Below are 23,313 nucleotides of genomic sequence, written 5' to 3' on the forward strand. Positions count from 1 at the left end.
AATACCTCTGAAGAAGGGGTGGGGAGGCAAGGAGAAGCCCCTGAACACGTGGCTGAGCAGCAGGACGCGCTCCCCCTCCTGCGGCGCCGGCTCCGTCTCGCCCTCCGCCGGCAGCCTCCACGACTTGTTGGCGATCATGTCATGCTCCACCAGCTCCAGCAAGTCGTCCGCCGTCACCGTGGAGGGGAGGAAATCCCCCTGGATCCAACCCGCCGGTAGTGCTAGCTGTCGCTGCTGAGCAGGGGACGCCCCCTTCTTCTTCTTCTTTTGCGACTCGAGTTTGCTGGTCTGCCCCTTCGTCATGGTGAAGGCAACAGATCCGCGGAGGAGGAGAGGAAGGAGGAGGCTTGGAGCACGCAGGGAGCTACGGGAGGAGCGAGGTGAATGCGAGTAACAAGGGCAGCGCAACAAGAAACCCCCGCCGGAGAGACTTAAATAAAGCTTCCGACTGAGTCACTAACAGGTGGCCCCGAAATCTTATCCCCCGACCGGCTGCTGCGATGTTAGTGGAGAAGATAAAGGCGCGGTAATCGAGGCGGCAAAAACTACTCGATGGCGATGTCGTCATCCCCGCTGAGCGCGCGGCAACCGAAATTTGAGGATCCCACAGAATCCGCTGCTGTGACTTTGACCGGTCACATCAAAAGATTCCGCGGAAGCACTCGGTCCCTGACGGTTCGTTTCACTGGTATATTCACTCGGATCACTCGTTGAGAGGATAAAATGGATCGAGGCAAACAACGCCAAAGTCACATCCATACCAGTCGGATCCGTATTCCAGGCATCACTTCATCGTTCCAACCCCGATCCATTCGGGGACTAATGATGGGGTTATAGTCCTAGGGTAGGGTCATAGGCCTGCCCTATAGGTCCTACCCAAGGACTACCCTTCATAAAGGACAACGCCCTTAGACAGTTCCGACTGAACTAAGGATTCCCCCATCATCCAGTCGGTGACAAGCATTCAGAGCGTATTTAACGTACCGATTGAATTCCACTCTGTACATCGTAACCTCCCACGAGGGCAACGGTCATACGTTTTCATACACCATTGTTAGCATTTAAGGCATATGTTACCTGTAACGTAGGCATTTATTCGCCACTATTCCACCCCTGTCCACCAGGCCGTGGTGAAGGGCAACGCACTCTATATAAGCCGCCCTTCCCCACTGGTGCAGGGGTTGGCATTTACTGTAATCCTATATTCCACTCGACACTAAGCTCCCAAGAGCACTGAGACGTAGGGATTTTACCTCCACCGTAGAGGGGCCTGAACTCATACAACCTCGTCGTAGCTAAGGCTCTGCCCATCCTTTTCTACCCTACACATCTACTGTCAGACTTATACCCACGACACCAGATATAATGTTCATGCTCAACGCATGTACTAAATAACAGTTATTTAAGTTCATAACTAATCCAGATGGTAACTAAAGTAAGACCGTGCCGACGGCGATCGCATCAACCTTGGAACCATTTCCCACATGCATCGTCACTTCATCCTTCGCCAGCCTTCGTTTATTCTGCAGTTCCTATTTCGAGTTGCAAATGTGAGCAACGAAACCGGTATCAAATACCCAGGCACTACTACGAGAGCTGGTTAGGTACACATCAATAACATGTATATCACATATACCTTGTTTGGCGTTGGCCGCCTTCTTATGGCCAAATACTTGGGGCAGTTGCGCTTCCAGTGACCAGTCCCCTTGCAATAATAGCACTCAGTTTCCTGCTTGGGTCCAGCCTTGGGTTTCTTCGTCGGAGGGACAACAATTTTTCCACTCTTCTTGGAGTTACCCTTCTTGCCTTTGTCGTTTTTCTTGAAACTAGTGGTCTTATTGACCATCAACACTTGATGCTCTTTCTGGATTTCTGACTCAGCGACTTTCGGCATCGCAAATAACTCGCCGGGAGACTTATTCATCCCTTGCATGTTATAGTTCAACACGAAGCTCTTGTAGCTAGGTGGCAGTGACTGAAGAATTATGTCAGTGATAGCTTCTTGCGGGAGAGCGATCCCCAGCTCAACTAGACGGTTTGAGTACCCATACATTTTGAGCACATGTTCACTGACAGACGAATTCTCCTCCATTTTGCAAGCATAGAATTTATTGAAGGTCTCATACCTCTCGATCCGGGCATTCTTCTCAAAGATAAACTTCAACTCCTGGAACATCTCATATGCTCCATGACGTTCAAAACATCATTGAAGTCCCGGTTCTAAGCCATACAAAACTGCACATTGAACTAGTGAGTAGTCATCCTTACGAGCTTGCCAAGCGTTAAAAACATCTTGGTCAGCCGTAGCGGGTGGTTCATCTCCTAGCACTGCATCAAGAACATAGTTCTTTTGCCCAGCTTGAAGGATAAGCCTCAGATTTTGAGCCCAGTCTACAAAGTTGCTACCATCATCTTTCAACTTAGCTTTCCCTAGGAACGTACTGAAACTCAGGGTTGCTATTGCGCGAGCCATTGATCTACAACATAAAATTTTGCAAAGATTACTTAGACTATGATCAAGATAATTTGAGTTCAACTAATCATATTACTAATAAACTCCCACTCAAATAGACATCCCTTTAGTTATTTGAGTGTAGCATGATCCAAATTCACTAACTCAAGTCCGATCATCACGTGAGTTGAGTATAGTTTCAGTGATGAACATCTCCATGTTGATCATATCCTCCATATGATTCATGCTCGACCTTTCGGTCTCTTGTGTTCTGAGGCCATGTCTGCACATGCTAGGCTCGTCAAGTTTAACCCGAATGTTCCGCGTGTACAACTATTTTGCACCCGTTGTATGTGAACGTTGAGTCTATCACACCCGATCATCATGTGGTGTCTCGAAACGACGAACTGTCGCAACGGTGCACAATTGGGGAGAACACAATTTTATTTTGAAATTTTAGTGAGGGATCACCTTATAATGCTACCGTAGTTCTAAGCAAGATAAAGTGCATAAAAGGATTAACATCACATGCAAATCATAATTGACATGATATGGCCATGATCTTGTGCTTCTTGATCTCCATTACCAAAGCACCGGCATGATCTACATCGTCACCGGTGCCACAGCATGATCTCCATCATCATGATCTCCATCATTGTGCCGCCATCGAGGTTGTCGTTCTATCTATGCTATTACTACTAAAGCTACTACCTAGCAATATCGCAAACGCATCTACAAGCACAAACATTAGTTTAAAGACAACCCTACGGCTCCTGCCGGTTGCCGTATCATCGACGTGCAAGTCGATATTTAACTATTACAACATGATCATCTCATACATCCAATATATCACATCATGTCTTTGGCCATATCACATCACATGCATACCCTACAAAAACAAGTTAGACGTCTTCTAATTTGTTGTTGCATGTTTTACGTGGCTGCTATGGGTATCTAGTATGATCGCGTCTTACTTACGCAAAGCCACAACGGTGATAAGCAAATTGCTATTTAACCTTCTCCAAGGACGCCTCGGTCAAATCCGATTCAACTAAAGTTGAAGAAACAGACACCCGCCAGTCATCTTTATGCAACAAGTTGCATGTTGGTTGATGAAACCGGTCTCTCGTAAGCGTACGAGTAAGGTTGGTCCGGGCCTCTTCAATCCAACAATACCGCCGAATCGAGAAAATACTAAGGAGGGAGGCAAATTGAACATCAACGCCCACAAACTCTTTTGTGTTCTACTCGAGATATCATCTATGCATGAACCTGGCTCATGATGCCACTATTGGGGAACGTTGCATGGGAAACAAACAATTTCCTACGCACACAAAGACCTATCATGGTGATGATCATCTACGAGAGAGAGATCGTATCTACATACCCTTGTAGATCGCTAAGCGGGAAGCGTTAAGAAACACGGTTGATGTAGTGAAACATCTTCGCGATCCAAATTTCTGCCGTCCCATGATCCGTCCCGATCTAGCACCGAACGGACGGCACCTCCGCGTTCAGCACACGTACAGCTCGATGACGATCTCCGCCTTCTTGACCCAGCAAGAGAGCCGGGGAAGTAGATGAGTTCTCCGGCAGCGTGACGGTGCGCCGGTGGTGGTGGTGATCTATTCCTGCAGGGCTTCGCCTAAGCACTGCAGAAATCCGATCTAGAGGAAGAACTACGAAGTAGAGGTTTAGGGTTGCACGTGGCAAAGTTGTGTGTCAAAAACCCTAGAACATCTAGTATATATAGGAGGAACCAAGGGTAGGGCTTGCCTCCTACTCCAAGTAGGAGGGCTTTGGCTGAGAGGGAGGAAGGAATCCTCCTCCACTTCGGTTTGGAAGGAGGAGTCCCTTCCTTCCTTCCCACCTCCTCTTTTTTTCCTCTTTGCCTTTGTTTTTCTCCTTGGCCGAAATAGCCCTATTAGGATGGCCTCACCAGCCCACTAAGGGCAGGTGTGCCATCCATGAGCCTATTAGGTTCTCTCCCGGGTGGGTGGCCCCTCCCGGTAAAACCCTGGAACCCATTCGTCACTCCTAGTACATTACCGGAAATGCCCGAAATGTTTCCGGAAGCCAAATGGAACAATCCTATATATCAATATTCGTCTCCGAACCATTCCGGAAACCCTCGTGATGTCCAGGATCTCATCCAGGACTCCGAACGAACCTTCGGTCACCAACACCTATAACTCAACTATACAGAAAGGTCACCGAACCTTAAGTGTGCAGACCCTGCGGGTTCGAGAACTATGCAGACATGACCTGAGACACTCCCCAGTCAATATCCAATAGCGGGACCTGGATGTCCATATTGGATCCTACATATTCTACGAAGATCTTATCGGTTGAACCTCTATGTCAAGGATTCAAACAATCCCGTATATCATTCCCTTTGTCCTTCGGTGTGTTACTTTCCCGATATTTGATCGTCGGTATCTCCATACCTATTTCAATCTCGTTACCAACAAGTCTCTTTACTCGTTCCGTAATACAAGATCCCGTGACTAACTCTTTAGTCACATTGCTTGCAAGGCTTGTATGTGATGTTGTATTACTGAGTGGGCCCCGAGATACCTCTCCGTCATACGGAGTGACAAATCCCAGTCTTGATCCATGCTAACTCAACGGACACCTTCGGAGATGCGTGTAGAGTACCCTTATAGTCACCCAGTAACGTTGCGACGTTTGATACACACAAGGCATTCCTCCGGTGTCAGTGAGTTACATGATCTCATGGTCATAGGAATGAATACTTGACATGCAGAAAACAATAGCAACAAAATGACACGATCACATGCTACGTTAATAGTTTGGTTCTTGTCCATCACATTATCCTCCCAATGACGTGATCCCGTCATCAAGTGACAACACTTGTCTATGGTTAGGAAACCTTAACCATCCTTGATCAATAGGCTAGTCAACTAGAGGCTTACTAGGGACATAGTTTTGTCTATATATCCACACATGCATTTATGTTTCCACTCAATACAATTATAGCATGCATAATAAACGATTATCTTGAAACAAGAAATATAATAATAACTATTTTTTTATTGCCTCTAGGACATATTTCCAACAATAACCACCTTTTGTCGTTGTCTATTGTAGATAAGCAATGTTATTTGAACCTTTCTTATTTGTGCCATATCAGAAAACATAATAAAAATTGGCTTGGTAACTTTGGCATGACCAGCGTGATAAATATAACATCAGTAACATTATAACTATACCATGATAAGGCTAATAACTATAGCACGAGAAGTTTAAAGCATGTGGCAGTATGGTAATTTAATACAGAAATTACCGATGAAATGTTTCAAAACCTTTTTTCCCCTTGGATGAAAGATACCATGGTGTTTAAACGTAAGATATTAGCTATGTGATGCATAAAACTATCATAAATTTACATGAAAGTTATCGGAGGAGTTATGTTTCAATGTTTTTCCTCGTAGTCAAAGTTAACATGGTGGTTGAACGTAAGTTATGAGGTCCAAGGTGCATAAATGACCATGCTATTTACACAGAAGTTACCGGAACATGTTTCAGTAACGATTTTTCCATGGGTAAAAAGTTATCAATGTGTTGTATATAAGTTATCGGGTGCCTAGTGTGTAAATTACCATGCTATTTGCACTAGGTTATCATGGGATATTTCTAGAACTTTTCACCCAAGGTGAAAAGTTACTAGTGTGTTTATACGTAAGTTATCAGGTTAGTTGTACGTAAGTTATAATCTTATTTACACAGAAGTTATCGGTGGTATATTTCAACAACTTTTTCACCTCACATGGTCAAAAAATAGGTATTTTATTTGAACTTGTTAGAAGCCAAGTAGTGGGTGAGTTGGCTAGTGTGTTAAGATCTCAATATTGAAGTCTTGAGTTCAATTCTCAACTTTAGCATGAGTTTTTAACCTAAAAAAAATACAAGTATGGAAACTCCTAGCATCAAGATTTGTTTCCAACATCTTTTTCTCGTAGTAAAAAAGTTATCATGGTGTTTGTGTGTTAGCTATCATAATTTTTTATGCGTATATCATCATGCTATTAACATAGAAGTTATCGCGGGTATGTCCTCACCAACTTTTTTTATGGACCAAAGTGACCCCGATGTTTGTACGTGAGTTATCATGTTTATGGTGTGTATATTATCATGCTATTTAGATAGAAGTTATCAGGTTTGTGGTGTGTATAAAAAATATAGCGGTGGATCAAATCTAGAGAAAAATCACGGTGGTTAATGTCGACGTCTTTGAAAATCTTCCCACTAAATGTACCATCAAATTAGCAACTCGTTCAGATTTTTAGTCCTAAGCGAAGAGCAGGTAAGCATAAAATTCAAAGCATGAGTAATTATCCCAACAACAATGTCTAGGTGAGTTGTTAGTGTGGTGGTGTTCCTCTCAGAGGTTTGAGGTTCGATTCCCATCTTTGCCCCATTTCTTTTCTTTATTTTTCATGCTCAGAAGTAGTGTTGACTTCATGTGGCCGTTCGATCCGGAATGGACGGGATCCGACTAGTGTTGACTTCATGTGGCCGTTCGATCCGGAATGGACGGGATCCGAATCGTCGGGATCTGAAAACTTCACCATACGAGGAGAGGTTACAAACGGCGGGATTTACAACGATAATCTTATCCTGTGTGGCGGCTTACAAAAGATATACTCCCTCTGGCTGGAAATACTTATCGAAGAAATGGATGTATCCATGCAAATATTGGACGGAGGAAATATATAGCAGTGGGAAGTATATAGCAGTGGTGACCTAGATCGAAACAATGTATGCTGACGTTTAGGGGGCTAGATTCCAATTGTAGATGCTTTTAGAGAGTTTTCATCCAAGTGGTAGAGTTAGATGTGCTAGTTAATTTCATGTAGATGAGAATTAGCAGAACTGTCTTTTTCCTCCAACAAATAATTATTAGAGTGTCATACATTCCTGCCGCAAATGCATGCACTAAAATGAATAATCAGGCATATGAACATCATCAACATGATGAACAAAACAACCCTTTTATTATCAAAATCAAAGCTGGAAAGTTACATGCCTTATTTGCAGAGTTGTGGGTTTGAGGCTAGGCAGCGTGTAGTTTACACTTTACAGCACAGCCGATGCACCTCAAGGTCAAATAAGAAGATGAACATACTTACTAAAGAATGGTGACACAAAACCAAAGAACCAACCAACCATAAGAAACAAAATTGTGAGTAGTATCTCTGATCTAGCTATAATAACTACCATCTAAAAATGCTGTTATAGCTTCAACAAGAGCAGAGCCTGGCAGGTTCCGCGAGATGGCGACATTAAGAATCACTTGCCCTTGTGCTTGGGGAGAGTGAGAGCCACTTCCGGTGTCTGAAAACCCATGAACTGCTGCCTCCTGATTTCCGGGCTCGGGATCGGAAGCCGGCGGCCGGTGGGTGTAGGAAGGCCCATGTAGTGCAGCCGGGGAGACAGCCTGGTCTTGGGGCTCGGCCGAGGTGACGGGATGGGCAGCCTATTCGCACTCGGAGACGGCACCAATCTTGGTGACAGATTGACATGCTCAAGAGCCATGCTCTGGAGATCAGCCGGGTAGTCGCGGACACAGCCGATCCGCGCGCCAGCAGCGGTTGCCCATTTGAAGGATGGGAGACTGGCCATCTTGGTCGCTGCTGCCTCGGTTTCCGCATTGTCCTCGGCAACCACTTCCTTGATAATGTCCATCTCAGGCAGTTCAATTTGTGTGGTCTCATCATGTTGCGCCTCGGTGGGCTTCTCGTCATGTTCTTCCATTTCACTAGGCTCATCTGAGGTCTTCTTCAATGATGGGTACTCGTCGTCGTCAACGGAACACCTCTGTAAACGAATTGCAATTTGCAAATGCTTATCATTATCAGAGACAACTTCTCTGGTGGTTATTAAGACGATATAGTATGAGTGGTGAGTTTACCTTGACGTTAGCCAGGTCGACATTGTTCTCCTCCAAGAAACTGATGAACTCCCTGAAGTTCTCTTCTGTTGGGAGGTAGTGGCCGCTGTAAGGCCATATTGCCTTAAGAATACCATCTTTGGCAACCAACCTGCCGGCAGCGGTTGTCGCAGCACCGGCCAGGAAACTTGAGTGCTGAAATTTACCCTTCTTCTTCTGCTCACAAGAGATGAATTCACATAGTCAGGACTGATTCATCATGGCATAGAATTAGAATGTACGTATCATCCGCGACTGCTTAACTAGATATACAGAGAGAAGAAAATTCCAACTACCTGCCCGATGTATAGTGATCTAGCTGTGCTCAGCACAAATATCCATTTGGAATCCTCGGTGGTTTCTACGAGAAGTCCGCTTCTCCTGTACATGAGCTTCCCTTGCTCCACAATGACCTCATACCCAGCCCTCTCGTTCTGCGATTCAATTAACATTCAAATCAGATCAAATAATCTCTTGGAAATTTGAACAGGCAAGATTCAACTTTTTTTTTGATAACAAGCAAGATACAACTTTGAGGTCGAGTCTATCTTGAGACCAGTAGAAAGAGGATGTCACGTACTGGTCCGAGGTACATAATCAATTGGGAATACAGCTTGTTTCTCGGACACTTTTGGTGATGAACATCTTTCCCGGCTCCGATATCCAGCCTGAAGATACAAAACAGGGAACGATACTGTCAGGACTGAGGATCAGCAAGTCCAGGAACATGTTTTTCTCGTTTCAAAAAAAAAAAAAAAAAAAAAAGGAACGTGTTTGAGATGAACAGGACCAAGTAAGGTAATTACCAGTAGAAGAAGGGCTCTGTGCTGGAACTCGCGGACCAGATGTCGTAGTAGAGGTGCAAATTGTGGCCGTAGCGATGGCGCGGGTCAATCTGAATAGGATGACAAAGATTTGTTTTTTGAGTATATACAAAACTTATGAACCAAACAGACAAGGCATGGAGGGAAGAAGCTTACAGCTTCGAGCCAATGCTGCAGCGCGAGTTTCTGGGCCTTCTCATCTTTGGACAGCCCCTTGCCGACCTTGGCAATCCTCTTGCCAGCCCTGGACCATCGGGAAGCAGCCGTCTCCTGCTTGGCCTCGTCAAAGAAGGAGATGGACTTGATGTTGAGTGATGCGGAATCGTAGGCCTTCCACCTGAATAATTCGTTGGTTGAAATTATATATTGTCATCAGGCTCAGGCACGATGCATGCAGACGCAGATGCAGCAGGGGGGGGGGGGGGGGGGGGCGTATTTAACTAGTTACCAGAGCTCTTCGATGACAATGGCGCAGTCGGCGAGGTTCCTCCGTGTCCGGTGGCCCTTGAAGAGCTTCTGGACCTTGGTGGCCGCGTCGTCGAGCTGGGTGTGAGGCCTCGGAGAGATGTAGTGCGCCTTGGACGGCGACGGCCTCGGGGACTGCTTGGTTCCGGGGCTCTGGAGCACGAGTGTCCCGGGGCGCGCGCCGTTGATGCTCCGGGTCGCCGTGTCTGGCCCATCGGCGGCAACCTCCGCCTCCCAGTTCTTGAAGCTGAGCGACCTCTCGAGGAGGCCGCCTGCGCGCGCCATCCTCTTCTTTGGCGGGCCGGCGACGACCCTCGGCGACGGCGACCTCAGCGGCGCGGCGCAGGCATCCCTGGGGCTCTGCAGCTTGGGGGAGTGGAGAAAACTTGGGTCTGTGTTTAGCGGCCTGAGCGAGGACATCTCACCCCTTTTTGTTTTTTGTGGAGGAGGCTCGTTATCTCTGCAACCGCTGTGGCCCTGAGGGTCAACTTGTTGTCTCTCTCTCTCTCTCTCTCTAGGGGCAAATCACAGAAGAAGAAGAAGATGATAAGCTCATTATGTCATGACTCATGAGAGAGAAAAAAAAACTGGTTTGGTAGCTGTTGGATTATGAAAGCAAACATGACGACTCTTTTTACTCAACAACAAGAACAGCAGGCAACTCTGTTTAACCATGAGATGATATGATATGACAAGCTCCATGACGAAACATGGCCACGTTCACGGGCAAGAAGATGGCACGCAAGAAACAGAGCAAGGATGGAGTAGAACTAGTAGATGGTCGACGTGACGTACCGAAGATGGGCGGAGCGCAGCAGATGGAGCAGAGAGGGGGCGAGGCGATGGATGGGAATTAAGGTTAGGGAGCTGCGCAGCTATATAGTAGCGGTAGCAGAGAGAGCGAGAAGAGAAGGTCGGAAGCGGCGTGGGAGTGGGGGATGGGGATGGGGATGGCGGGAATGGAGCACGAGTCCAAGTTAGATGCAGAGGTCGGACGGACGGAGGCGGAAGACCGGCTGTGGCTGACCGGTCGTCGCTGGCACGAGCCAGAGACGAAACGAAGGATCCGCGTAGACGCGGGCGCGTGCCGGACTTGCTACGCCTAGACTATTTTCTTTTCTTTTCTTTTTTTTCTTCTTGTTGCCGTTTGATGGCCGCGTCTCATAGCTTGAATGCACGTACTGAGCGAATGACAGCGACGGTTGAAGAAAAACAGGGTCTTCCCGTCTTACTCTTCACTTTCACGCGCTTGACAGCTACCGTAACTAATTCCAGGCTGCTATTGCATTATTGGGGGGGGGGGGGGGGGGGGGGGGGTTACCAGAGCTCTTCGATGACAATGGCGCACCTCCGTCCGGTGGCCCTTGAAGAGCTTCTGGACCTTGGTGGCCGCGTCGTCGAGCTGGGTGTGAGGCCTCGGGGACTGCTTGGTTCCGGGGCTCTGGAGCACGAGTGTCCCGGGGCGCGCGCCGTTGATGCTCCGGGTCGCCGTGTCTGGCCCATCGGCGGCAACCTCCGCCTCCCAGTTCTTGAAGCTGAGCGACCTCTCGAGGAGGCCGCCTGCGCGCGCCATCCTCTTCTTTGGCGGGCCGGCGACGACCCTCGGCGACGGCGACCTCAGCGGCGCGGCGCAGGCATCCCTGGGGCTCTGCAGCTTGGGGGAGTGGAGAAAACTTGGGTCTGTGTTTAGCGGCCTGAGCGAGGACATCTCACCCCTTTTTGTTTTTTGTGGAGGAGGCTCGTTATCTCTGCAACCGCTGTGGCCCTGAGGGCAAAATTGACAAAAATGACCCCTGGGACGAAAGAACTCACGGATTGACCCCTCGGAAGAAATAATTCACCGGCCTGACCCTTTTGTGTGGCGCCCGACACCTCGGCGCCACACTGTACTGTGTGACGCCTAGGGGTTAGGCGCCACACCCCCGACCACGTGGCAGGGAGGGCCCCACCCCCCAGGCAGTGTGACGCCTAAGCCTCAGGCGTCACACATTGTAATGTGTGGCGCCTGACGCTTAGGCGCCACACACTGACTTACAGGGCCACGGGCCAGCCCCCTCCCCACCCCCTCCCCACCCCCTCCCTCATTCCCCTCCCCCAGCCCCTCTCCCAGCCACTGCCCCCTTCCTCAAATCCTTCTCTACATCACCAAATCTGAAGGTTTGGAGCGGGCATTTGTTGTCCAATCACTCCCCTAAGGTAATCCCCACCTCTCCCCTCATTCTCATCCAAAGGAAAATCTTTTGTGTTCTTTTTTTTGCAAATTTGAGGAAACCCTAGTTTTTCATGAAATGTGGGATGTATATCATATTGTTTTATTTGTTTGTATGTTAGGATAAGGGGTATGATGGGGTTAGGATTAGGGTTGTTTGGATGTGTGCATTATGGTTGTTTTAGGGTTAGGCTAGGGTTAGGCTAGGGTTAGGCTAGGGTTAGGGATGTTTGGTTGTGTTAGGGTTATGAGGGGGTTAGGGTTATTTGGAAGTTAGGCTATGGTTATTGTAATTGTATGATTGCTCATAAAAAGGTTCTATGTTTTGTTGTTTAGGTATGGGAAGAACATGTGTTTATATTCATCACGTGGACAAGGATGCCTTTTTAAAAGGCAATATTGATCCGGACCCGGATGAGCTTGACATGGTGTTCGATTTGTGTCCTAGCTATGCTGAATTGTTGGAACAAGTCCGAAAGGATTTGAATTGGATGGACCCTAGTGATGTAGTTGAGTTTGCTGGTAGGCATAATGTGGGATTCGGAATGCACATTCGTTGGAAGACCATGCGTGTCAACTCCGAGCAACGTTGGCTTGCATACAAGGATACGGTGGCCGAATCACTAGACAAGGCTCTAGAGTTATTTGCCATGAAAACAAATGTTCCTAACTTGTTGGATTTGAACCGGGTTTCCTCTTCGATTGTTGAAGCTATTCCTGCAACCATCAACGAAGAGGCCAGCATTGAACCTCTTTCTTGTGTGTATGAGGCTAACGAAGAGGTCAACATTGAACATGAACCATTGGTAGAGGCTAATTATGAGCACTATGATGATGGTAATGTTCTTCATGACAACAATCTTGGTGATTTGGACAAATATAATTTGCAAGAGACAATGGACCATTCCATTCCGTACTCACGTGGGTATGCCTCTGAGTCTGACGATGAGGGTCCCGATGAAGAAGTTGATGAGGAAGGGTTCACGGCAAAGGAGGCTGAAGCTTTCACGAAGGTATTAAAGCGTGATCACCATCTTACCTGCTCGGGGGTAAGCGAATCCATCTCGTTGGTGTACTGCTTGTACAATAGGTTCACTTCGCTTGCCACCTCCGATACCAAGTCCCACTTGTAAGCCCATGTAGGTTGACGTACAGGGTTGTCGTGGTCATCCCAGGTATTCCACTTTGAGCTTTTAGGGCGTCCAACAGGTAGGCGTTCCCAGCTCCATACTGAAAGTAGGAGCATACAACCACCAACTCCACCGTCCTTTGTTGTCCTGCGACAAGCATCGTCCAACTACAAGTAACAACAAACATGCATCAGTTTAGCAGAAAAAGATAACAGAGAGTACTTAATATTAACAATTTATTACCTGCCGATACAAGTAAGCCAGTGCGGCCGAGCCCCAGCTGAACTTGTTGTGCAAAACAGTCAACGCCTTCAGCCACATCCAAGGAGCATTCTTGCCTGTGCCGTCCGCAAAGATAGTCCTAGAGATGACGTACCACATGTAGACGCGAGCATACCTCTGGATGACCTCGTCATCTGCGTCCTCAGGACAATGAGCAAAGTTGGCGGCAATCCAAGTGAAAGTGGCGCCGGCAGGGACTCTATCTTTCTTCCCTCCATCTTCCACCTCCGGCTCCTGCGGCGACATACCAATAAGAGCCTCCATTTGATGCCGCCATCCCTCAGAATCAGTGCTCATACATAGTGGCTTCCCCTCGATGGGAAGAGCGGTGATCATGGAAACATCTTGAAGAGTAACCGTCATCTCTCCGGTCCGGAGGTGAAAACTATGTGTCTCCGGCCTCCAACGATCAATGAGTGCTGTGACTGCCGCAGCGTTCAGATTTGGAGTTGACCGACTCACAAGCTGCACGAATGGAAGGAGTCCCGTCATCTCGATGTACGGGGTGTACCGCTCATCGTAATGCATTACAGAGGATGCCCCATGAGACCGGATCTTCAGGGGCGTAAGCTCCTGCAAACATATAGGAGAAGAAGATATCAAGTGCTTATTACATTTTCAAAATATTACTAATCTACTAATCATTTTCTACTTACCATCTTCTTCTCCGACATGAAATAGGCCCGGTGTTCAGCGTCATAAACATCATTCAGAAGCCACACCATCCTACAAATCACAAAAAATTACTCATTTACTAATATTCAAATAAGACTCATATACTCATATGAACTACTACTAATACTAACTACTACCACTAACTACAAACCAAAACCTAATGCAATTCCTATACCTACTACTACTAACTACTACTACTACTAACTACTAACTAGTCATATACTCAACTAACTAGTCAAATCCTAACTCATATCCTAACTAGTCAAAACCTAACTCATATCCTAACTAGTTAAAACCTAATGCAAATCCTAACTCATATACTAACTAGTCAAATCCTAACTCATATCCTAACTAGTCAAAACCTAACTCATATCCTAACTAGTTAAAACCTAATGCAAATCCTAACTCATATCCTAACTAGTCAAAACCTAACTCATATCCTAACTAGTTAAAACCTAATGCAAATCCTAACTCATATACTAACTAGTCAAATCCTAACTCATATCCTAACTAGTCAAAACCTAATACAATTCATATACCTACCTCTACTACTAACTACTACTACTACTCACTATTCATATACTCAACCAAAACCAAAACCTAATGCAATTCCTATACCTACTACTACTACTAACTACTAACTACTCATATACTCAACCAAATCCTAACTAGTCAAATCCTAAGAACCTACTCAAATCAATCTACTAAAATCAATCTACTCAGCCAAAACATAATAAAATTGGATAGAAGGATGGGAAAGGGAAGGGATGGGGGAGGACATTACCTTGGGGGATCAATCCAAGGAAGAAATCCTCAGATCTGAAGGAGATTGGGGAGGGGATTAGGGAGGGGATGAGAGCCAGCCGCCGCAATGGAAGTTTCTGTTTGAATGAGGGAGGGGGTGGGGAGGGGGGTGGGGAGGGGGCTGGCCCGTGGCCCTGTAAGTCAGTGTGTGGCGCCTAAGCGTCAGGCGCCACACATTACAATGTGTGACGCCTGAGGCTTAGGCGTCACACTGCCTGGGGGTGGGGCCCTCCCTGCCACGTGGTCGGGGGTGTGGCGCCTAACCCCTAGGTGTCACACAGTACAGTGTGGCGCCGAGGTGTCGGGCGCCACACAAAAGGGTCAGGCCGGTGAATTATTTCTCCCGAGGGGTCAATCCGTGAGTTCTTTCGTCCCACGGGTCATTTTTGTCAATTTTGCCGGCCCTGAGGGTCAACTTGTTGTCTCTCTCTCTCTCTCTCTGCAGGGGCAAATCACAGAAGAAGAAGAAGAAGATGATAAGCTCATTATGTCATGACTCATGAGAGAGAAAAAAAAACTGGTTTGGTAGCTGTTGGATTATGAAAGCAAACATGACGACTCTTTTTACTCAACAACAAGAACAGCAGGCAACTCTGTTTAACCATGAGATGATATGATATGACAAGCTCCATGACGAAACATGGCCACGTTCACGGGCAAGAAGATGGCACGCAAGAAACAGAGCAAGGATGGAGTAGAACTAGTAGATGGTCGACGTGACGTACCGAAGATGGGCGGAGCGCAGCAGATGGAGCAGAGAGGGGGCGAGGCGATGGATGGGAATTAAGGTTAGGGAGCTACGCAGCTATATAGTAGCGGTAGCAGAGAGAGCGAGAAGAGAAGGTCGGAAGCGGCGTGGGAGTGGGGGATGGGGATGGGGATGGCGGGAATGGAGCACGAGTCCAAGTTAGATGCAGAGGTCGGACGGACGGAGGCGGAAGACCGGCTGTGGCTGACCGGTCGTCGCTGGCACGAGCCAGAGACGAAACGAAGGATCCGCGTAGACGCGGGCGCGTGCCGGACTTGCTATGCCTAGACTATTTTCTTTTCTTTTCTTTTTTTTCTTCTTGTTGCCGTTTGATGGCCGCGTCTCATAGCTTGAATGCACGTACTGAGCGAATGACAGCGACGGTCGAAGAAAAACAGGGTCTTCCCGTCTTCCTCTTCACTTTCACGCGCTTCTGATTTTACCGGGACAGCGTTGCAGGTACTTACCGTAACTAATTCCAGGCTGCTATCTATGCCAGCCAGCCTAGCCATAGCGCCTGCTCTGCATTATTGGGGGTGATGCTAATTAATTTGCGTCCTATCTCACTGGCTCACGACATACGGCTGACTCTCCCTCCATCTCCACATCCACATCCCTCATATCTCACTCTATATATGAAGTACTACATACAAGAAGGGTACATAATTATATCAAAAGAAAATAAATTGCTCCTATACGCAATTTACTGCTACATATAGTAATACCACAAACAATATCAAAAATAGTCATATACACAATTTAATGCTACATAATACCAAAAGCAAATACAGAGATGATATGATTCATTTTTGCACATATATAATATGATATTTTCAAATGGGGCGACGATGGGGGTCATAGGAACAATTGTATTTTTAGCTTTCAAAAAGATGGGGGATGATCAAGGGCCCTGCAGAGCTCAAGCATTATATATAACCAATACTAGAAGTTTTAATTATACCAAAATGACTCTAATTTGCTTGTGATACACCACCATCACCAATGGGTCTCACAAACACACCCGTTGATGGTTGGCTCGGATCTCGAAGCCCACTAGCCTCCTATCTCAATTCCTCCTACCGTCGAGCTCTTTCATCCTTGTTTGAGCTTGGCCTTGGACTTTTACAAGGAACTTTCTAAAGTCATCAACGATGATGAGCCAGAGATAAAATCTACACTGCCTTCATTAGTTTCTTATTTTATTAGCAAGGTGCATGGAGCCTTAACGGAGAAGGCATAAGTAAAATAAACCGCCATCACCCTCTTAGTTAGACGTGATTATGGTAGCTAGCATACCCTTGATACTTGATAGGCTACCCTTTGTTGGTTTAGCTATGAAGATGCGCCCGGGTATATACATGGATTAGAGTGTAAGGGTGTTTTATATAGATTCATATGGTATTCATGAATTCTTAGCTAATTCAAAGAATCTTAAAAACTGGTTGAGACATGTCCGTGCACTTCAATAGAAAAAAAAGACACACATGCAGTTATGACACTCCAATATATATATATATATATATATATATATATATATATATATATATATATATATGCGCACGAGACATGCATTATCGACTAGAAGACTCGACTAGAAGACTGGGTGCACTTGAGTGAACCGCAACCGCTTCCTTTCACTTGCTCCATGGTGAATGGGTAAAGAAATCTTAATGAATTCACGTGTTTTACCCGGGCATCCAGACCCTAGGCAGATGACTACATCAACGGGGCAGCCTTTCCGGCGTCTAACACCCAGGTGAAAACAACATGAGTGAACATGCAGCCAACGTCAAGAATGAACCAACCCGGACCATGTATCACAGGCTGGTAGGACCATCGAACCTACAACCCTAACTAATAGCCATGCTCCCAACTGGCTTTCCACCATGGCTCATATTCAAAGGTCCATACGCGAATAGGCACGAGAGCAAATGCATACAATTACACGGTGAGTCCAGTATAAAAGAATAACTAATAGACTACCATCACAAGATTGGAAGTTATTTTTTGGCAAAATGTATTATACATGAACAACCATGCCCAGCTATTATGCATTATTATACAATGAAAGCTTTAAACACATACGAAACTCTTTCGATACAAAATACACTCCTTTCCTCGGAAGGCTTTTTTGGACTCGTGCTATTGTCGCTGATTTTTATGATACGATTAATAGGTCGGGCTATATGCTTCACCCTTGGTGATCCACATGCAACTTCCTCCTGCAACTTTCCATGTACCTGGTTGCCTTTGTCTTTGGGTGGTTAATTGGCATTATGTTAACAAGAAGGGGATGAGGCTTTCAACCAAGAAGCTCCCGAACCCAAGGAGCTAGATGAAGAACTTGCATCGGAGGACGACGAGGAGCAACCAAAAGATGATGCGCCAGGGAACATGCCATATGCCACATATGTTGACGCCAACAACCTCAAAGGCTCCATCAACAACATGAAAACCTCGCTAACGTCCTCCGAGATAACACCTAGTAAATTGCATCCCACTTCTCCACTTGGAGCAATTTATGGGCAAAGAAAATGTAAACGGTAGAAAATAATGCAAATGCAAATCAATCAATGAAACAACAAAACAAATAGAAGAAGAGAATGGTCGAATCTCTGTCACCCGAAAAATAGATGGCACAACTGCGAATGAAGCAAACAACGCGGGGACGGACAAAGCAGATGGTGGCTACCACAACCTCCTTCCCTTGTCCCAATGAAACAGGAAATGACCATCACCCACCCCGACTTCACGCCATCGTCGCTTACATTGAGCACGTAGCAATGGTGATCTTAGCAATGGAGGCTGACTCGCACCGACCCACATGAAGATCGACGATGGTGCTCATGTAGGAACGAGACAAGAGGAATCTTGCGTGCTTCACAAAGAAGATATCGATATGAGAGGCCTTGCTAAAAACCAGCACATAAAGCGCTTTTATAGACGCACCGGGGCAGGGTAACCGATGTTATACACCCCATCCCATGCCAGTCGGTCAGGGCCTGCGATGGCAAAGGTCTGGGTAGGCCACCCAACCGCCACGAGCCGGTCAAGGGAACACAAAGCTGCCCCGACCTCTTGCCATTGCAGGCACCCGCGTGAGATCGACTGCTGCAACCGAATTGTCCTGGCTAGTCTAACCGGGTCAGCCGATAGGGGGCGTTAGCGTCGCGTGAGCCAGCGCAGACAAGCATACCGCACACATTTATTGTAGGGCCGAACAAGGACTATGGGAGCAAAGAAGATACCGGGTGGGTCCAGTTAGTCTGTCGCATCAGGGCACGTGCATGAGGCAAACCACCACATGACAGTGCCCCCGACAGCGCCCACGGCCCACCCGTCATGGACCAGGAAGGCGGGTTGCCTTCATAGCCCAGGAGGACGTAAGGGGTCACATGGGTCGGCGCACCGCATGCCCCGACTATAGCGACCAACAACAGGAGAAGGTGAAGATGCCAACAAAAGGGCCCGACTAGGATGTCTCGTGCGGGCACGAGAGGGACACAAGTCGTCTCATGACGATGGCCCCGAACGCGCCTTTGGTCCACCCACTACGGACCGCCCACCCGGGTCGCTTGGATCTGAGCTATCTGGGCATATTAGATGACCTGTAGAACCCTAGAGAAGTCCTTGTGGCACGCCAACCGAAAATCGATGACACGAAGGCTCTCTTTGCCCTCGACAAGCCCAAGGATGCGGGTAGTCCAACACCTTTTATAGGAGTAATGTGCAACTATATCAGAAGTAAAATTCAAGGCCAAACATTATACTTCAAATAAACTTATGCTCATGATGTATTTTATACTAAAGAATGATGATATATGCAACATATATATCTACCACATATATAGTTGATGGTAGGTACAAAGATTAGCAAGCGGATGGTGAATAAGTCTGAATAGTATAACAGCACGAGTAAAAGAAAAAAGTACCTTTCAAATTTTAAATTTAAACCAACAAACTCTTCTTGAAAAGATCCCATATGCCTACTACATGCAATAAGCAGAGTAAGTACATGTCCAACGGCAACCTACAAATTTTCTCCCGCATTTGTTCGCGGACATGAGGGGACTAGTCCGCGGACACGGATGTAGGAGGACGACATCCAATACTAGCCGCATACATCAGGTCAATAATTTGAACCAACCGACCGAATTTCATATAAACATGATGGATTTCATAGAATCCGGACAAAAACATTTACATTTTGAACATATTTTAAATAAAAAGGTAAAACTATATGCATGTATGGTCGTGCGGAGCTCCACGCCCACGACATGGATACAGTAAACTAGTCTATGGTTGGCCACGATGGATCCCTTTGTCTTCCCCATGTTCGACGGTCCGCTCACCAGACTGCCTGAAGCCCCTAAGGTATATTCCTCCCGCTTTCCCTATCTTCTATTACGTCGCTCGCAGGAGTGGTAAAGAGGGTGCTTCAGGCCAAGTGGAAGGGTTGCATGTGCTTTCGTGAAGCGTGAATATGTGCTTGTTTTGGGGCGGGGAACAACAGTGGCCGACGAGAGAGGACGAGTCACCGACTCAGGAATCCGATGACTCGCGTGCAATGGACATCTTGGAACCAAAGAAATGGTGGCCTCCCATGTTCTACTTCTCCTCGATGATGGCGACGAGCGCAGACGTGTGGGACGCCACCTTGTCAATGTCCACACAACGGGCTTATTTCTCTGTGTGGATGGCGTGGCTACACGCGCGTCGACGACGGATGGCGCGGTTGCTGGCAGGGGAGTTATTCTTGTAGACTCGTGTTGGGCCTCCAAGCATAGAGTTTTGTAGGACAGTGGCAATTTTCGCTCAAGTGGATGACCTAAGGTTTATCAATCCGTGGGAGGCGTAGGATGAATATGGTCTCTCTCAAACAACCCTGCAACCAAATAATAAAAGTCTCTTGTGTCCCCAACACACCAAATACAATGGTAATTTGTATAGGTGCACTAGTTCGACGAAGAGATGGTGATACAAATGTAGTAATGATAGTAGATATAGTTTTTTGTAATCAGAAAATATAAAAACAGCAAGGTAGCAAGTAACAAAATTGAGCATAATCGGTATTGCAATGCTTGAAAATGAGGCCTAGGGTCCGTACTTTCGCTAGTGCAATCTCTCAACAATGCTAACATAGTTAGATCATATAACAATCCCTAAACGTGCGATAAAGAATCACTCTGAAGTCCCTGTCTTGCACAGAACATAAGAAGAAATTGTATGTACGGTACGAAACCACCTCAAAGTTATTCTTTCCGATCAATCTTTCCAAGAGTTCGTACTAAGATAACAATTTATCCTTTCCGATCGATCTATCAAGAGTTTGTACTAAAATAAAACCATAACGAATTAAGATTCATAACACGCAATCCAACACAAAGAAATTCAAGGAGCACACTAAGATTTCTATCGAAGACCATAATATGAAAACCGCAATCAACCCGTATGCCTAGATTACCCCATTGTCACCCCGGGAATCCGTGAGTTGATGCCACAACATATATCAAGTGAATCACTTAAATATCTCAATGTAACTACGGGTATCCGCATGCAAGACATATATTATGTGCTCTCAAACCTGATTGTTCAATCCAACATAACGAGATCTTAAAGTGAAAGATTCAATTCATCACAATAATAACATGGGACAAACACCATATGATCTAACTATATTAACAAGGCCCATGATATATCAAGATCATGACATCTCAAGAACACGAGAGAGAGAGAGATTGAACACTTAGTTACTAGTACAAACCCTCAGCCTCGAGGGTGGACTACTCCCTCCTCGTCATGGCCTCCGCCCAGATGATGAAGATGGCCACCGGAGATGATATCCCCTCTCCGATCGTCTCCAGATTGGTTTTTCATGGATACAGGGGCCTACAATGGCGGAACTTCTGTCTAGGGTTATTTCTGGAGTTTATATATTTATAGGATTTTTGGGTGTTGGAATCACGCCAAGATGGGCCACGAGTGGCCCACTAGACACCACCCCATGCGAGGGGTGGCACGCGCGCCGTGGTGTCTAGTGGGTGATATGTCTCCAACGTATCTACTTTTCTAAACTTTTTTGCCCTTGTTTTGGACTCTAATTTGCATGATTTGAATGGAACTAACCCGGACTGACGCTGTTTTAAGCAGAATTGCTTGGTATTATTTTTGTGCAGAAATAAAAGTTCTTGGATTGACCTGAAAATTTATGGAGAATATTGAATTAATAAAAAATATTGGAGAAAGAATCAACCGTAGAGGGGCCACCACCTGGCCACAAGCCTGTAGGGCGCGACCCCCTAGGGAGAGCCCCTTGCCTTTTGGGGCCCGTGTGGCTCCTCCGACCTCATTTCCACTTCTATATATTCCTATTCGGGGAGAAAAAATATGAGGGAAGAGTTCATCGCGTTTTACAATACGGAGTTGCTGCCACCTCCTGTTTTTCCTCGGGAGGGCAGTCTGGAGTCTGATTTGGGCTCCAAAGAGGGGAAATCGACGTCGTCATCATCACCAACCATCCTTCATCACCAATTTCATGATGCTCTCCGTCGTTCGTGAGTAATCCATCGTAGGCTTGTTGGACGGTGATGGGTTGGATGAGATTTACCATGTAATTGAATTAGTTTTGTTAGGGTTCGATCCCTAGTATCCACTATGTTCTGAGATTGATGTTGCTATGACTTTGCTATGCTTCATGCTTGTCACTAGGGCTCGAGTGCAATTATTTCAGACCATAACATATTATGTTTTCATGAATATATATGTGTTCTTGATCCTATCTTGCAAGTTGTAGACACCTATTACAAGTTATGATCCGCATCCCCCACGGTGACAATAACTAGGATTCTTTCCGGTGATTACCGTAGTTTGAGGAGTTCATGTATTCACTAAGTGCGAATGCTTTGGTCCGGTTATCTATTAAAAGGAGACTTTAATATCCCTTAGTTTCCATTAGGACCCCGCTGCCACGGGAAGGTAGGACAAAAAATGTCATGCAAGTTCTTTTCCATAAGCACATATGACTATATATGGAATACATGCCTAAATTACATTGATGAATTGGAGCTAGTTCTGGATCACCCTATGTTATGACTGTTGCATGATGAATGCCATCCGACATAATTATTCATCACTGATCCATTGCCTACGAGCTTTCCACATATTGATCTTTGCTAAGTTACTTTTCCGTTGCTATAGTTACAATCACTACAAAACTGCTACTATCATGTTTGCCACCGTTACCGTTGCTTCCATACTACTTTGGTGCAGATATTGAGTCTGTCAAGTGTGGTTGAATCGACAACTCAGCTGCTAATAACCGAAAATATTCTTTGTCCCCCCTTGAGTCGAATCAATAAATTTGGGTTGAATACTCTACACTCGAAAACTGTTGCGATCCCCTATAATTGTGGGTTATCAAGACCTTTTTCTGGTGCCGTTGTCGGGGAGCATAGCTATATTCTCTGAGTCACTTTGAACTTATATCTGTGGATCACTATGAAGAATCTGAAAGACGCTAAAACCAAGATATACCCCTCAACTACGAGGACAGGTAAGGAACTGCCATCTAGCTCTGCACTTGATTCACCTTTTGTTATGAGTAAATTTGCGACACCACCACCTGCTACTAAATCTAATATGTCACAAGTAATTAATGATGCTACTTCTATTATGCATGATGCTTATGAAGATACCTTGCTTGATACTATTGTGCCACTTGGTGAATTTCTTGATGAACAAATTGCTAGAGTGAATGCTGAAACTGATGATA

The 23,313-nt window shown here is 46.1% G+C and overlaps 1 protein-coding gene across 4 annotated transcripts; it reads right to left on the bottom strand.

Moving 5' to 3' along the window:
• Positions 1-7,448: 7,448 nt before the first annotated feature.
• Positions 7,449-15,233, bottom strand: LOC123443737 (IQ domain-containing protein IQM1-like). 4 transcript variants are annotated; one of them, XM_045120253.1, is made up of 9 exons: positions 15,199-15,233; positions 11,058-11,459; positions 9,678-9,733; positions 9,386-9,566; positions 9,212-9,300; positions 8,986-9,073; positions 8,702-8,839; positions 8,388-8,582; positions 7,449-8,293 (listed from the first exon to the last, which is right to left on the bottom strand). In XM_045120253.1, the coding sequence occupies exons 2-9, from the start codon at positions 11,400-11,402 to the stop codon at positions 7,766-7,768; spliced, it is 1,620 nt and encodes a 539-aa protein (XP_044976188.1). In that variant the 5' UTR covers positions 11,403-11,459; positions 15,199-15,233; the 3' UTR covers positions 7,449-7,765. The 4 variants fall into 4 exon arrangements, with proteins under 4 accessions (XP_044976188.1, XP_044976187.1, XP_044976186.1 ...); XM_045120252.1 differs by lacking the exons at positions 11,058-11,459; positions 15,199-15,233 and adding exons at positions 9,822-10,206; positions 10,490-11,001 and having other exon boundaries at positions 9,678-9,785; XM_045120251.1 differs by lacking the exons at positions 11,058-11,459; positions 15,199-15,233 and adding an exon at positions 10,490-11,001 and having other exon boundaries at positions 9,678-10,206.
• Between the last annotated feature and the right edge of the window lie 8,080 nt (positions 15,234-23,313).

The sequence above is a fragment of the Hordeum vulgare genome, chromosome 3H (genome assembly GCF_904849725.1).
Source record: "Hordeum vulgare subsp. vulgare chromosome 3H, MorexV3_pseudomolecules_assembly, whole genome shotgun sequence".
NCBI classification, from domain to species: Eukaryota; Viridiplantae; Streptophyta; class Magnoliopsida; order Poales; family Poaceae; genus Hordeum; species Hordeum vulgare.

Excerpts from the sequence above, each read along its gene's own strand:
- LOC123443737 (XM_045120251.1), bottom strand. The coding sequence starts at position 10,114 with ATGTCCTCGCTCAGGCCGCTAAACACAGACCCAAGTTTTCTCCACTCC. Across the intron at positions 8,840-8,985 it reads TGATTATGTACCTCGGACCA|AACGAGAGGGCTGGGTATGA; the intron begins GTACGTGACATC and ends ATTGAATCGCAG. Across the intron at positions 8,294-8,387 it reads TCGACCTGGCTAACGTCAAG|AGGTGTTCCGTTGACGACGA; the intron begins GTAAACTCACCA and ends ATTCGTTTACAG.